Source organism: Puntigrus tetrazona, chromosome 5 (genome assembly GCF_018831695.1).
Source record: "Puntigrus tetrazona isolate hp1 chromosome 5, ASM1883169v1, whole genome shotgun sequence".
Lineage (NCBI taxonomy): Eukaryota > Metazoa > Chordata > Actinopteri > Cypriniformes > Cyprinidae > Puntigrus > Puntigrus tetrazona.
In genome coordinates, this window is record NC_056703.1 from 12,169,567 (window position 1) to 12,183,731 (window position 14,165).

General features: G+C 34.4%; 2 protein-coding genes and 1 long non-coding RNA gene across 3 annotated transcripts; all 3 read right to left on the reverse strand.

Moving 5' to 3' along the window:
* Positions 1-27: 27 nt before the first annotated feature.
* On the reverse strand, positions 28-3,436 carry LOC122345274 (butyrophilin subfamily 1 member A1-like). The gene is made up of 8 exons (XM_043239264.1): positions 3,378-3,436; positions 3,046-3,073; positions 2,869-2,912; positions 1,993-2,020; positions 1,569-1,895; positions 1,352-1,419; positions 978-1,038; positions 28-877 (listed from the first exon to the last, which is right to left on the reverse strand). Exons 1-8 carry the CDS (start codon positions 3,429-3,431, stop codon positions 798-800), a joined length of 690 nt encoding a protein of 229 aa, XP_043095199.1. The 5' UTR covers positions 3,432-3,436; the 3' UTR covers positions 28-797.
* Positions 3,437-3,470: 34 nt separating this feature from the next.
* On the reverse strand, positions 3,471-7,649 carry LOC122344646 (butyrophilin-like protein 2). The gene is made up of 9 exons (XM_043238170.1): positions 6,809-7,649; positions 6,275-6,613; positions 6,085-6,119; positions 5,118-5,139; positions 4,876-4,934; positions 4,753-4,780; positions 4,286-4,324; positions 3,721-4,047; positions 3,471-3,520 (listed from the first exon to the last, which is right to left on the reverse strand). The coding sequence occupies exons 1-9, from the start codon at positions 6,825-6,827 to the stop codon at positions 3,471-3,473; spliced, it is 918 nt and encodes a 305-aa protein (XP_043094105.1). The 5' UTR covers positions 6,828-7,649.
* Positions 7,650-9,484: 1,835 nt separating this feature from the next.
* On the reverse strand, positions 9,485-10,184 carry LOC122345280. Its single transcript, XR_006250983.1, has 3 exons — positions 10,157-10,184; positions 9,739-9,799; positions 9,485-9,620 (listed from the first exon to the last, which is right to left on the reverse strand). It is a non-coding gene; the product is annotated as an uncharacterized LOC122345280 (long non-coding RNA).
* Positions 10,185-14,165: the final 3,981 nt, after the last annotated feature.

Genomic DNA, 14,165 nt, shown 5'->3' on the forward strand with positions numbered 1-14,165 from the left:
TTTTATCCAGTGAACTTACCACCATTAACGAGCGTGAGATGCTGCGAGTGATTACTGTGTTCACGCGGGGCGCTGCATTCACGTTATATTGATGCAATCGAGTCGCGCAGACTCATTTTATAATTAATACAAACATTGACACGCTACATTATTGTTAAGTAGAATTGACATTCATTGCACAGCTATAGAATGAATGGTAACATTCCTCTCTGGTATAGTTTAAATCGTATAATACAAAATATGCAACTCATTTAGCAACCTTGAACTACATACTGTGGCTAATTTAAATTCAAACATGAACATACAGTAGACCTGGGCCCTGGAGGATGCAGTACATTGGCTGTTCTATTATAAATAAAAAAATTCACAAGAAACAGCATTGTTCTGGGTCAGCTGTCTCTTACTCCTTCATTGTTAAGCTTTCTTTGCCTCAGGCTGCCCAACCCTTGCTTTAACCGCTCCAACTGTACTGAAAACTGTGAGGAGTCTGTTCGACACCGAGATGAATTCAACACAACACAGCTTCTGCCCCATTTGGCACTCAATTTATGACATTTTTGCGTTTGTCATTTGTGGGGTAAAGACTTCACTCATAAATATGAATTTTGTTACGTTGTGTGACGATTGAGTGTCTTGCTGGATTGCTGGTTGCGAGGAACAATATTCCTAATCAGTTGCAAATGATACCTGAAATTTCAATGCTTACTACATAACTCTTAGCTATTAAAGGGTATTTTTGTCTCTCTCCAACATCTGAGCGTGAGATTCGAGTCTGTCCAACTTCATTCTCAATGCTCTCAACTCCTCTTCGGCTTTTTCCAGCTTTTTTGTATGTAAACATTAAGCAATGTATCCTGCTCATTGTTCACTTTCATCTCTGAAAAAAACAAAAAGATTAAGATGTTAGTGTTAGATTAAGTTGTCTGTTTCTTGGATGTAACCTTTGTGAACATTGTGAAATGTCTAATACCACTCACCAGCCCTTAGAGCAGATTTATCCATGTTGTCTGTTTCCTCTTCAGTCCATACTTTGTCGGTCTGTGAGGTGAAGAAAACAGACTGGAGTTATACAAACTAGAAGACTAAAACATAGTCTTAACGTTTTATTTAACAAATTAACAATTTATTCTATTGGCATCTCTAGAATATGCCAGTGAGAAGTTTTCTTTGAGTCCTTAACTGAGAACTCACCAACCCCTTGTTATGAGTGTCACGTTTAAATCATATAAAATGCTCTGATATCCTTCACATATCTAGTGATAAATATATCAGACAGCATAAATAAATTTCAATCAACCCCCTTTTGAAGGTGCAGTGCGGTCATTTTAAATGAATTAACCTGTAGTCTTACCTCAAACAGCATTAGCTGAACAGATTGGTCTTGAAATGTTGGAGACTGACTCGCAGGTTTTATCCTCACTAAAAATATGATAAATCAAGCATGAATGTATAGTTCTGAAAGTTTTCCTCTTAGGTAAGTGCTATTAAACCCTGCAGCTTAAACTGCATCCGATCTTTGTTCATTTGGACACAGGGCTGATGTATAATATGGATTCCTGAATACTCACCTCCTACTGTGATCTGTTTTGTCGTGTCTCTAGTGATGACCTGACAATAGTAATCTCCAACATCTGACACACTGAACTTATTTAGATGTAAGGACACGTTTCCTCTCTCCAGTACAGGAGTGTCAAGTCTCGCTCTGTCTTTGTAGCTCCTCCCCTCAATCACGTGTCCGTTCTTGTAGATGCAAACGCAGTCTGTCTCCTTAAACCATTTGATCTGCATGGCACTGGCACAGACTTCAGGAGACAAGTGACAGGGAACAGTGATTTCAGACCCCATAGAAATCTGTGCTTCTTGAGCTGTTTGAGGAATAACAAGCTGAAAATGATCTGCAAGGAAAAGAGAGAAAGACGCACTTACGCGCATTAATACTTTCCTTTAACACGAGTAAAACTGACAGAGTGAAAAAGATGTAAGAAAACATACCATTGTTTGTATCACTCGCGCTATAACTCTAATTTAGATGAAAACAAAATAGTTTAAGATATTTTACAACATTGCGAGTTTGTAGCAATGAAACCGCATGAGAAAATTATGCATGAATACTAACGAATAAATTATTGATATTTCAATTATTGAAGTGCCCCTATTATGTATTTTTAAATAACTTTTCTTGTGTAACACCACTCTAAATGAATGAAAACATCCTGAAAGTTCACAGTGTATAAAGTTATTGTCTCTCAAAAGAAAAGAGCTGACTCTAAATCACTGAGGCCCGGTCCACATGAACACGGTTATTTTCAAAGGTCTTTTCCATGTGGCTGTTTATCCAGACGTAAATGCTGCACCAGGTCACTGAACCCGGATATTTTTGAAAATCTCCTGACAACTTTATAAAAATGTCCATGTACGTGTGCACAAGTGATGAAAATAAATCCCTAGCTGTTTCACATTGGCATAGCATATTCCCACCCACGTGTTGTGCCCAGACCTGGGAAAACCTGGTTTTCGCCTTGGTCTAAATGAAAATGCAAATTCATGCTTTATCACTAGGTACTGCTTTTAAAGCATTAAAAGATCAACAAACACTGCTTTAAATGAAATCGACCAATCACTTGAGGAGTTTAAAAATTGTTATAGTTTTACTTAAAAGTTTGGGAGTCATTGAGCAAATAAGGTAAAAATAAATGCATATTCTAAGAAAAAGAAAGCGTTTTGTGACCTTGCATGCATTTCAACCTGTTGTTGGGGACTCCCAAAACAAAATATGAGCCTTTCATAACCCATAATAGGAGCACTTTAATGAGTGAATACTGTGATTAAGATTTTAAAACAATAGTGTGAATGATTGTATGGTCGTACCCCATTATCTGAATCACTGGGCTGTGTAATGTGAAGTGATAATTCTATGATGCAAAAACACATGAAAACTGAAGACACATCACTCAAGTTATGCAAGTTCTATTACATGTATATTTTATGGAGATGCAAATTGTAGTATATTTACAAATTACTGTAGCGATTTTATGTTTAACTTACTGTTGGTTGCCACGCTTCTCTTTTTATTCTAAGATGTAAAAATACAGTGTGTAAGATATATATATATATATATATATATATATATATATATATATATATATATATATATATATATATATATATATATATATATATATATATATATATATATATATATAAATAATTATTATTATTATTATAGAAATACATTACAATAAATCTAAAAATAAATATCAAAAGAGAGCTATTAAAAGGCAGTTTGTCTTTTAATGAATTGTTTCAAATACTGAATTCAAAAGTCCAGGATAATTTACTACTGTAATAATGTGAAGGAAGGGGTTATGCTCTCTTACCTCTTGTAGCACTGATGGAACATTTCCATCTTGGTGTATTGGTGACTGACTCATAGTTTGGACACGGGATTTATCCTCACTACAAAAAACATACTACCCATTATCTTTTGCGAAGTTGTGTTCTTTATATCTGGCCTTATGACCTACGATGATTTCCAAAATGCTTTTGCTATTTCAATTATTTCTCTTTATGTAATTCATACATGACTGCTGGTGGTATTTTTGAGTCTACATCCCATGATACTCATACCAGTGTTTCATATTAATGTTCGAGTGAGAGGTTTTAAGTATATATGAGCATAAATAGGAGGTATGATAAGTTGTTAATATATACACCACTCACCTCTTACTGTTATCCTCTCTCTTCGGTCTTTGCCGCTGACCTGACAATGGTAATTTCCTATATCTGATGGCCTGAAGTTTTTCAGTCGTAAGGACACATTTCCTTCCCTAAGCTTGTGAGTGAACAGACTCGCTCTGTCCTTGAACAAAACCCCTTCTATCACCTGCTTGTCCTTATACACACAAACACAGGCTGTATCGGTAGACCAGCTTATCTCAAGGTCAAGTGCACTGATCTCAGGAGACAGGAAACAAGGAACGATCAAATCAGACCCCAAAGAAACCTCTGGTTCTTCTGATGTACTGGGAACAACAAGCTGAAAGTTCTCTGTGAAGAAAAAAAGAGTAATAATGACTCCAACTTTCACTGACACCAAACAAACTATATAAATACTGTGTATGAATATACAAAAGATTTTTAAACTTACTGTGTCTCAGGTCTTCCTTCTTGGAATCCCAGTTGGGATGAAAGCAAATAAGAAGCGTCATTTAATCTTTATTAAATGATGAATCTTTTTTTATTAATTCATTAATTGATAATGTATTATATTAATGTATACACATACCCCTTTGCTGGCTTTTGTTTGGTTTCCTATCATATGAAACTTGGAATAAATGAAGAGGACCGTTACTAAATACAGAGACCGCCTCTGCATTTAATAACAAATTGTTCAATCTCGTCATTATACATCCCTATCATTGCATTCTTCTACTTTATACTGTTCAGTGCTTTGATACTGATACCTGCGTTGTTAAAAGCACTATATAAATAAAAACGATTGATTGATTGATTGAAGAAAAAAATGGCACTATTTTCAGAAAAGATGTATACATTACACAAATTATGAGAGATGGGTGTAAAATATGTAAATAAATCCAAATCCCAATCCAAAGCAATGCAATGACAAGTAATAAAGATTTACAATAATGCACTTTTAAAGTAGACACATTTACAAAAAGGCACATTTATTTTGACACTTTCTAAATAACAATGCACATTTAAATGATAGCCAATGACTTTGAGGTAGCTTACTTTTGGGTTTCCTTTCAAGGCTGTTATCCTAATTGAGATTAAAAAAAAATGTTTTATTAGTTGAAGTACTCGTAAATCACACACAATAAGCATACATAATAGGTTCTTAAAGTGCACGCATACCCCAGGTAGCTTGTTATCTTTATAGTTTGGATTTGATGACATTTCCTGTAGTGGTAATTCTATAATTAACAGATAAATAAACAATGAAAAAAGCCTCAGAAGTAAAAAAAAATGCATTATCCAAAAATGACATTCTTAGTTCTATGAGGCATGAAAAAATGCATGCCTCTGCTATTAATACAATACTTATTTTAAATGTTATTCCTTTGTTTGTGTTAGTTATACAATAAGTCAGAACATACCATTTCTTTTTTCCTTGTAATCCTAAAAGAGATCAAATCAAACAGTTTGTTTGTTTTTCTTTTCTTTTTTCTTTAAACCAACACTAAATGCAAATAGATGCTATGCATATGTTATTAAAACAGCATAAACCAAAAGAGTAAGTGTAGTCATTATTATATCTCTATATGTATAGCATAGACTTTATTCAGTGCACAGAATATACTAGGCAGACTTGTGTTTTTTAGATTAAGTCACTCTTCAATCACACTCTTCTAGCCTATGCGCTCTTAAAGGTGCTTACAAGGTTTTTCACAGCAATGCCATAGAAGAACCATTTTTGGTTCCACAAACAACCGTTCAAACATCAAACATCTTCGTATCTTTTTATATTCTGAAGAACCTTATTTTACCACAAAGAACCTTTTGTGAAACAAAGTTTCTTCAGATGGTATTTATGGAACCATTTGTACAAAAAGGTTCTTCTATGACATCATGAAGCACCTTTATTTTTAAGCGTGTAGGTTGAAGTCCATTAACAATGATGTGAGAAAAATATAATGGAAGATGATGTGAGCGGTGTTGTAAACAGCTCTGTGCTACGAAAATGGACGATTTGATCAAACTGTTTATTTTTATGTTTATTAAGTAATTTTCCCGACAGGCGTAACTTCTACTCAGGTCTATGTCTCCTTTGGCAAGTCTTGTAGTTGTAGTGTGTTGTCTAAACAATTTCCAGTCTTCAGTGGCGACTTTATCTAAATCTTGTACAACATCTATGCATATGCATTTGAAATGCTGTGGCTATTGAGGCAGGCAACAAAATGTATCAATTTTGTTACTTTTAAATACGTCTTCTGGAAGGAAAACACTAATTATCTTGTTTTTGGTCATAGAGGTTTCTGTCACTATGTTGATCTATTTTGTGCTATACAGTGTGCTATTCACAAAAAAAGAAAAGAAAAAAAGAAAGAAATGTCTTTATCTTACCACTGTAACACGCTTTTCCTTAGAAATGGCAGAGACTACATATGTATTCAAAAACAATATTTAATTAGACACACAATGCTATTTATTGAACTCCATTAGATACATTTATTACTACAGGTATCTTTGGAAATGCACACAACCACACCACTGCTTAGTATTATTATCCTGAGCGCAGTTATGAAGCGCTTACCTTCTTCTGCTACATTTATTATTATCTGCCGTGTTTTGTTTCTGCTGGATACCCGGCACATGTAGACCCCCAGATCGGTCTCTCTGAAGTCCGCCAGTCTTAAGGACACATTCCCTTTCTTCAGGTCATACATAAACAGACTCGCTCTGCCCTCATAGTCAGCTCCCTGTGTCATCTCTCGGTTCTTATAGGCACAAATACAAGACATCCGGCCAAGCCAAGTAATCTCCATATCAACGGCACTGACTGCAGGAGACAAGTGACACGACACGATGAGAGCAGATCCTGAAGTAATCTTAACTCTTTCACCTCTTTCGGGAATAACAAGCTCAAAGTCATCTGTGAGGGAAGAGAGACAAAGAGATTCAAATATCACCTGTGCTGTATTTTGTTTACACACACACACGCACAGTAGTATAACCTTAAATTATAACAACTATATTTATACCATCACAATCCACACAGTCCACATTCGATTAACAGCTGAACAGAACAATCGTGGAAGCAGATGTGAATTATGTGAAGAGAACTTACTGCCACTTCTCGCTGCCATGCTTCTTTAAAACTGAAACAAAACACATCCAGTGAGAGAGAAGAACGATTCAGTCTCACACAAACCACTGGATTAGCAACACTAAAAATACTTATGCAAGCCAAAACAAGTTGCTTTCACTTATGGATGGTTGCAATTGAGATTTCTGTACCTTTCCTGTTCCTCACATATCTATAGCATGCTCAACTATTTGTAAACCATATATGAGTTGAGTTATGATAATACATGCTAGTGCTGTTTTAAAATATGACACCATTTAAAAAAACGGTTTTAATCTTCTTCAAACGGACAAAATAATAACATACAGGTAGGCAGGCAGAACATAAACCACGAATAAACCTCGACGATCGGACAAACGTGAACTCAAACACACAGGACTTAAATATACAACATAATTGACTAAATTAACAAGAAACAGCTGAAGTGATGATACAATGATACAACTAACAGGAACGGAAGGCAGGGCACACAGCACATGGCACAAGACAAAAACAAAAAAAGAGTCCAAAGACGTGACAGCTGGCACCTGGGTAAAAACATTTTTTCCATGAACAGGTAAAACTGGTTTTTAGCACAGCAGTATCAGGGTGTGGTTTAGAGGGAAGGAGCACTCAGTGAGAATATAAAGTTAATGATTTTAATCATGCACACATAAAGGAGTAATACCTCGGGCAGGTAGGCAAACAGGCAGATAAACGAAATTACACATAATATAGACGAGATCGGACAAACAGCTAAAGGGAATAAATACACAAGGTAATTGATTAAATTAACAAGACACAGCTGAAGACAATGATACAATTAACAGGAACGGAAGGTAGGGCACACAAGCTACAAGACAAAAACAACAACACAGTCCACGTGTGTGACAAGCGGGGTGTGTTATTTTGATTGTTACATGAGTTGCGTCTCTCCTCAGTCACATTAACAAGCCACATTAACTAACCATTTTAAAGTAAATGTTAACAGCTAGATTCCACTTTCTGGAGAGTCAGGGGCTTAAATAATCATTTAAAGTGTATACTTTGCAGTGCGCTAATATTAATGTAATGTATAATACTCAAACCTGTTAAAAAAAGAAGTTGGTCTTTTGACCTCAGAATGTCAGATTAGAGAGATCATCTTTGTCAGGTCACTGGTGCAGACCGAATAGAGGAGGTAACACTATCCACCTTTTTCTTCAGGTAAAAATGGGTGCCGCCATTTGTAAATTCGATGTCTCATTTGGGTCCAGCGGTTTTTAGCTGTACAAAACCATTTTTCTGCTTGATACTGAAAATTGGTGTGTCTTATCATAGCAGAGCTTGATATATTACTTACAAATTGTAATCCGTAACTGATACTGATATTACATAACATTTTTAGCCATTAACGTAATCCGTTATTTCACATTTCAGATAACATAATTACATTACTATTAGAATACTTTTTAGATAACATTTGACTTATTTTTCACATTAATTTAAACAGGATGATCTTGTACTATAATGATGTCAAAATGCAAAAACTAAGTAAATATGTTCCATTGATTGTAATCTACAATCTTATAAATTAAACATTATATTACATCAAGGTTTCTCAAACTGGGGTTCGTAAAGTAACTGGCTTTATAATACATGGTTTAACATTGTCCCACAGAGTGATAATTCAAATGAAAATGAATGTGTTCATCAGTAGTTGATGCAATGTAATCATGTCCTGAACGAACAAATACAAATCACAGTTAAAACAAACAGAGAAAGATGTGAACAAGCCCATTCAGCACCGAGAACAGGGCACACACAGAGAGATGCGTCTCAAAGCCCCGAATTTTCGCCCTTTTTTTTTTTGCTCTTGTACAAACAAATAGATTCAAAATCATGTCTAAATACAAAGTCTCAAGTGAAAGTAATCGGTGGAGAAAGAACTATATCATGGCTTTTGTTGTTTTTAGACCAAAAGACAAACATCTTTAATATAAAGACAAATGTCTTTCAGAAGACTACTATTTTTTTTCTGTAAAGTACACAGAAAAAAATAGGCATACAAAAAAATATGCATACAATTGATCTAATGATCGTGTGAATTGATAGTGATAGTGAAGTTTTAATTTGTACAAATTAACCACCTCGTAAAACATGTATGAATTGCCAATATTTCTTTTAGCTGTAAATTATTCTTTTGCATAGTTTATATGTGTGTGTGTGTGTGTGTGTGTGTGTGTGTGTGTGTGTGTGTTGTAGCTTGATGCTTAAATCTGACCAAAAAAATTATTAGTCAAGAAAATTAAAAAGGGAAATATATAGAAAGAGCATGTACATCACAGTCACCTGTTTCTGTGATAAACGCTCAGAGATGCTCACCTCTACTGAACCTAGCTGCCTGACTGATCCCTATCCTCACACCTAACCCTAGCCACTGGTGACTGTGGGGAGTCAGAATTCAAGACACCAGAAAGAATGTAAATTAGTTGTCAAATGAAAAAAAAAAAAATTTCATTATTGAATACTTAGAAATAAATGAGCATTTATTAAGCTGTTTTTAGTTTGTGAAACATTACAAATATACATTAAGTGCACTGTAATTACACCTCATCATCATGATTACACGCCTTATTTAATGTATGTATAACATTTTTGTGTTAAAAAAATGTGGGGAAAAAATGTTATGTAGCTATTAAAAGAGTTTGTTTTGTCTTTGTCCAACCACTGAGGTTCTGTCCAAGTCAATTCTCTCATCTCCAACTGAAAGAACCTTCTCTGTAAGCCCTGATCAACATTTGTTGAAGCTCATGCATATCGTTCACTTGCATTTCTAAAGAAGAAATAATAATGTGTTACGATTATTGACATATTATATAATAGACATTCCTGTATTGGATAGAATTGCTTTCATACACGTAGTAAAATTACATTACATTAATAACACTCACCTGACATTAGAGCTGATTCGTTCATTTTGTTTGTTTCTTCTTCAGTCCATATTTTGTCTATCTGCAAATGAAAGAAAATAGCATGAATTAAGTTATACAAACTAGATATGAAAACATGCTAAATTATTTTTTACATAATACTTTAAATACATTTCATGCAATAATTAAGCATTTCATACTACTGTATTTATTTTAAAAATCATTCTACTTTTTAAAAAAACAAACAGACATTTCAGAAGAAAAAGTTTTTTTAAAACACTAAATGCTTGTTATGCGTGTCAGGTTTAAACTGTGTAAATGAACTGACATCCCTGCCTTCTCTGGTAATATTTAGACCAAACAACATAAATAAATTTCAGTAAAAACACTTTTGAAGGTGCAGTGCGGTCATTTTAAATGAATTAACCTGTAGTCTTACCTCAAACAGCATTAGCTGAACAGATTGGTCTTGAAATGTTGGAGACTGACTCGCAGGTTTTATCCTCACTAAAAATATGATAAATCAAGCATGAATGTATAGTTCTGAAAGTTTTCCTCTTAGGTAAGTGCTATTAAACCCTGCAGCTTAAACTGCATCCGATCTTTGTTCATTTGGACACAGGGCTGATGTATAATATGGATTCCTGAATACTCACCTCCTACTGTGATCTGTTTTGTCGTGGTTCTAGTGATGACCTGACAATAGTAATCTCCAACATCTGACACACTGAACTTATTTAGATGTAAGGACACGTTTCCTCTCTCCAGTACAGGAGTGTCAAGTCTCGCTCTGTCTTTGTAGCTCCTCCCCTCAATCACGTGTCCGTTCTTGTAGATGCAAACGCAGTCTGTCTCCTTAAACCATTTGATCTGCATGGCACTGGCACAGACTTCAGGAGACAAGTGACAGGGAACAGTGATTTCAGACCCCATAGAAATCTGTGCTTCTTGAGCTGTTTGAGGAATAACAAGCTGAAAATGATCTGCAAGGAAAAGAGAGAAAGACGACTTACGGCGCATTAATGCTCTCACCTTTACCTACACAAGCAGTGGTAGAACAAAAATATTGGAATGAGTAAAACTGATGAAGTGTTAATGATTTATGAAAACTTACCAGAGACGCTTCTGCTGTAATTCTAATTTAATGAAAACAAACACAAGTGAATAGATTTTAGACTTAACCAAGCATTCTTTTTACAGTGCGTCAGGAGTCAGTATGACAGTGTAGCAATATACAGCACAATAACATTTTATGAATACTGGCGAACATTTGATTTATTCATGCTTCATTTATTAAGCAATGAATAATGTACAAACCTAAATAATACAATGTATTCAAAAAAATGTGTCAGTTCATGGACATATTAATGTGCACACATACCCCATGTTGTTTTTCATCTGAATCACTGTGATGTGAAGCACACCTTGATAATTCTAAAATGTATGAATTATAAAAACACATAATGAAAAAGAACACTCACAGAATTGCTTTTGTGTAGTGAGAATCATTCTTCTCAAAGAAAGTCCAAACATTTACAAGGTAGATCATTTAAGACAACTTACTTTTGTTTGGTTCGCTTTGGTTGGCGTTTTTATCCTAATAGACATAAATTGGTTGGTTTACAACTCTATTTACAGTCGAACATAATGCAACCCAAGTATTGGGTGGCTATTACATTAAGCAAATGCTAATTTATAATTTTGCTAATTTTAATAAGCAAAAAGAAGATCTGCAGGAAGGTGTCAATTATTGATAAGTTTATATTAATTTTGTGAAAGCGTGGTATTATATGGATAATTTACTATGGATAATGTGAAAGTAAAAGTTATGCTCTCTTACCTCATTTCCATCTGGAAATGTTGGTGACTGACTCATAGACTGGACACTAGGATTTATCCTCACTAAGAAAAACATTACTCAAGTGTGAATAGGTTTTTATCGAAACTAAGATAAGTAGCACAAATACAACACTACTTGTTTGTAGCACGCCAAAAGACATGCTGTAAATATCCACTAGGTTTTTGTTATGAAAAGGTTTATGCAATCCTATTTAACCATCAAAAATATTCTAATATTCAAATCTTATCTGAGGATTTTGAGCATTTGTTAGTGTTTGCCTTGCAAAATTCATACATAATCATACATAGCTTACTATTCATGTAGAATATTCTGAATGACTATTTTATATAGTCCCTATAGGATGAACAATTCATTTTTTATAAAGTATTAAAACTTGAATGTTGAATGTCTAAGGGAAACAGACTGGATAAGGATAGATTGGATAAGACATGTTTACTGATCGCACACTGATATACGGACCTAACATACCCCTAACATTCTGTTTCAGTTCACATTCAGTCTGACATTATTAATGAGTTCTGAGCTCATGTCGATGACCACTCACCTCTTACTGTTATCCTCTCTCTTCGGTCTTTGCCGCTGACCTGACAATGGTAATTTCCTATATCTGATGGCCTGAAGTTTTTCAGTCGTAAGGACACATTTCCTTCCCTAAGCTTGTGAGTGAACAGACTCGCTCTGTCCTTGAACAAAACCCCTTCTATCACCTGCTTGTCCTTATACACACAAACACAGGCTGTATCGGTAGACCAGCTTATCTCAAAGGTCAAGCGCACTGATCTCAGGAGACAGGAAACAAGAAACGATCAAATCAGACCCCAAAGAAACCTCTGGTTCTTCTGATGTACTGGGAACAACAAGCTGAAAGTTCTCTGTGAAGAAAAAGAGTAATAATGACTCCAACTTTCACTGACACCAAACAAACTATATAAATACTGTGTATGAATATACAAAAGATTTTTAAACTTACTGTGTCTCAGGTCTTCCTTCTTGGAATCCCAGTTGGGATGAAAGCAAATAAGAAGCATCATTTAATCTTTATTAAATGATGAATTTTTTTTTATTATTAATTCATTAATTGATAATGTATTATATTAATGTATACACATACCCCTTGCTGGCTTTTGTTTGGTTTCCTATCATACGAAACTTGGAATAAATGAAGAGGACCGTTACTAAATACAGAGACCGGCTCTGCGTTTAATAACAAATTGTTCAATCTCGTCATTATACATCCCTATCATTGCATTCTTCTACTTTATACTGTTCAGTGCTTTGATACTGATACCTGCGTTGTTAAAAGCACTATATAAATAAAAACGATTGATTGATTGATTGAAGAAAAAAATGGCACTATTTTCAGAAAAGATGTATACATTACACAAATTATGAGAGATGGGTGTAAAATATGTAAATAAATCCAAATCCCAATCCAAAGCAATGCAATGACAAGTAATAAAGATTTACAATAATGCACTTTTAAAGTAGACACATTTACAAAAAGGCACATTTATTTTGACACTTTCTAAATAACAATGCACATTTAAATGATAGCCAATGACTTTGAGGTAGCTTACTTTTGGGTTTCCTTTCAAGGCTGTTATCCTAATTGAGATTAAAAAAAAATGTTTTATTAGTTGAAGTACTCGTAAATCACACACAATAAGCATACATAATAGGTTCTTAAAGTGCACGCATACCCCAGGTAGCTTGTTATCTTTATAGTTTGGATTTGATGACATTTCCTGTAGTGGTAATTCTATAATTAACAGATAAATAAACAATGAACAAAAGCCTCAGAAGTAAAAAAATGCATTATCCAAAATGACATTCTTAGTTCTATGAGGCATGAAAAATCCATGCCTCTGCTATTAATACAATTATTATTTTAAATGTTATTCCTTTTTTGTGTTAGTTATACAATAAGTCAGAACATACCATTTCTTTTTCCTTGTAATCCTAAAAGAGATCAAATCAAACAGTTTGTTTGTTTTTCTTTTCTTTTTCTTTAAACCAACACTAAATGCAAATAGATGCTATGCATATGTTATTAAAACAGCATAAACCAAAAGAGTAAGTGTAGTCATTATTATATCTCTATATGTATAGCATAGACTTTATTCAGTGCACAGAATATACTAGGCAGACTTGTGTTTTTTAGATTAAGTCACTCTTCAATCACACTCTTCTAGCCTATGCGCTCTTAAAGGTGCTTACAAGGTTTTTCACAGCAATGCCATAGAAGAACCATTTTTGGTTCCACAAACAACCGTTCAAACATCTCCTTCTTATCTTTTTATATTCTGAAGAACCTTATTTTACCACAAAGAACCTTTTGTGAAACAAAGTTTCTTCAGATGGTATTTATGGAACCATTTGTACAAAAAGGTTCTTCTATGACATCGCGAAGCACCTTTATTTTTAAGCGTGTAGGGTGAAGTCCATTAACAATGATGTGAGAAAAATATAATGGAAGATGATGTGAGCGGTGTTGTAAACAGCTCTGTGCTACGAAAATGGACGATTTGATCAAACTGTTTATTTTTATGTTTATTAAGTAATTTTCCCGACAGGCGTAACTTCTACT

Excerpts from the sequence above, each read along its gene's own strand:
- LOC122345274 (XM_043239264.1), bottom strand. The coding sequence starts at position 3,431 with ATGAGTCAGTCACCAATACACCAAGATGGAAATGTTCCATCAGTGCTA. Across the intron at positions 3,074-3,377 it reads TTCCATCAGTGCTACAAGAG|AATAAAAAGAGAAGCGTGGC; the intron begins GTAAGAGAGCAT and ends TTTACATCTTAG. Across the intron at positions 878-977 it reads TAAATCTGCTCTAAGGGCTG|AGATGAAAGTGAACAATGAG; the intron begins GTGAGTGGTATT and ends TGTTTTTTTCAG.
- LOC122344646 (XM_043238170.1), bottom strand. Across the intron at positions 5,140-6,084 it reads AGGAAAAGCGTGTTACAGTG|GATTACAAGGAAAAAAGAAA; the intron begins GTAAGATAAAGA and ends GATCTCTTTTAG. Across the intron at positions 3,521-3,720 it reads AGAGAGGATAACAGTAAGAG|GTCATAAGGCCAGATATAAA; the intron begins GTGAGTGGTGTA and ends AAATCATCGTAG.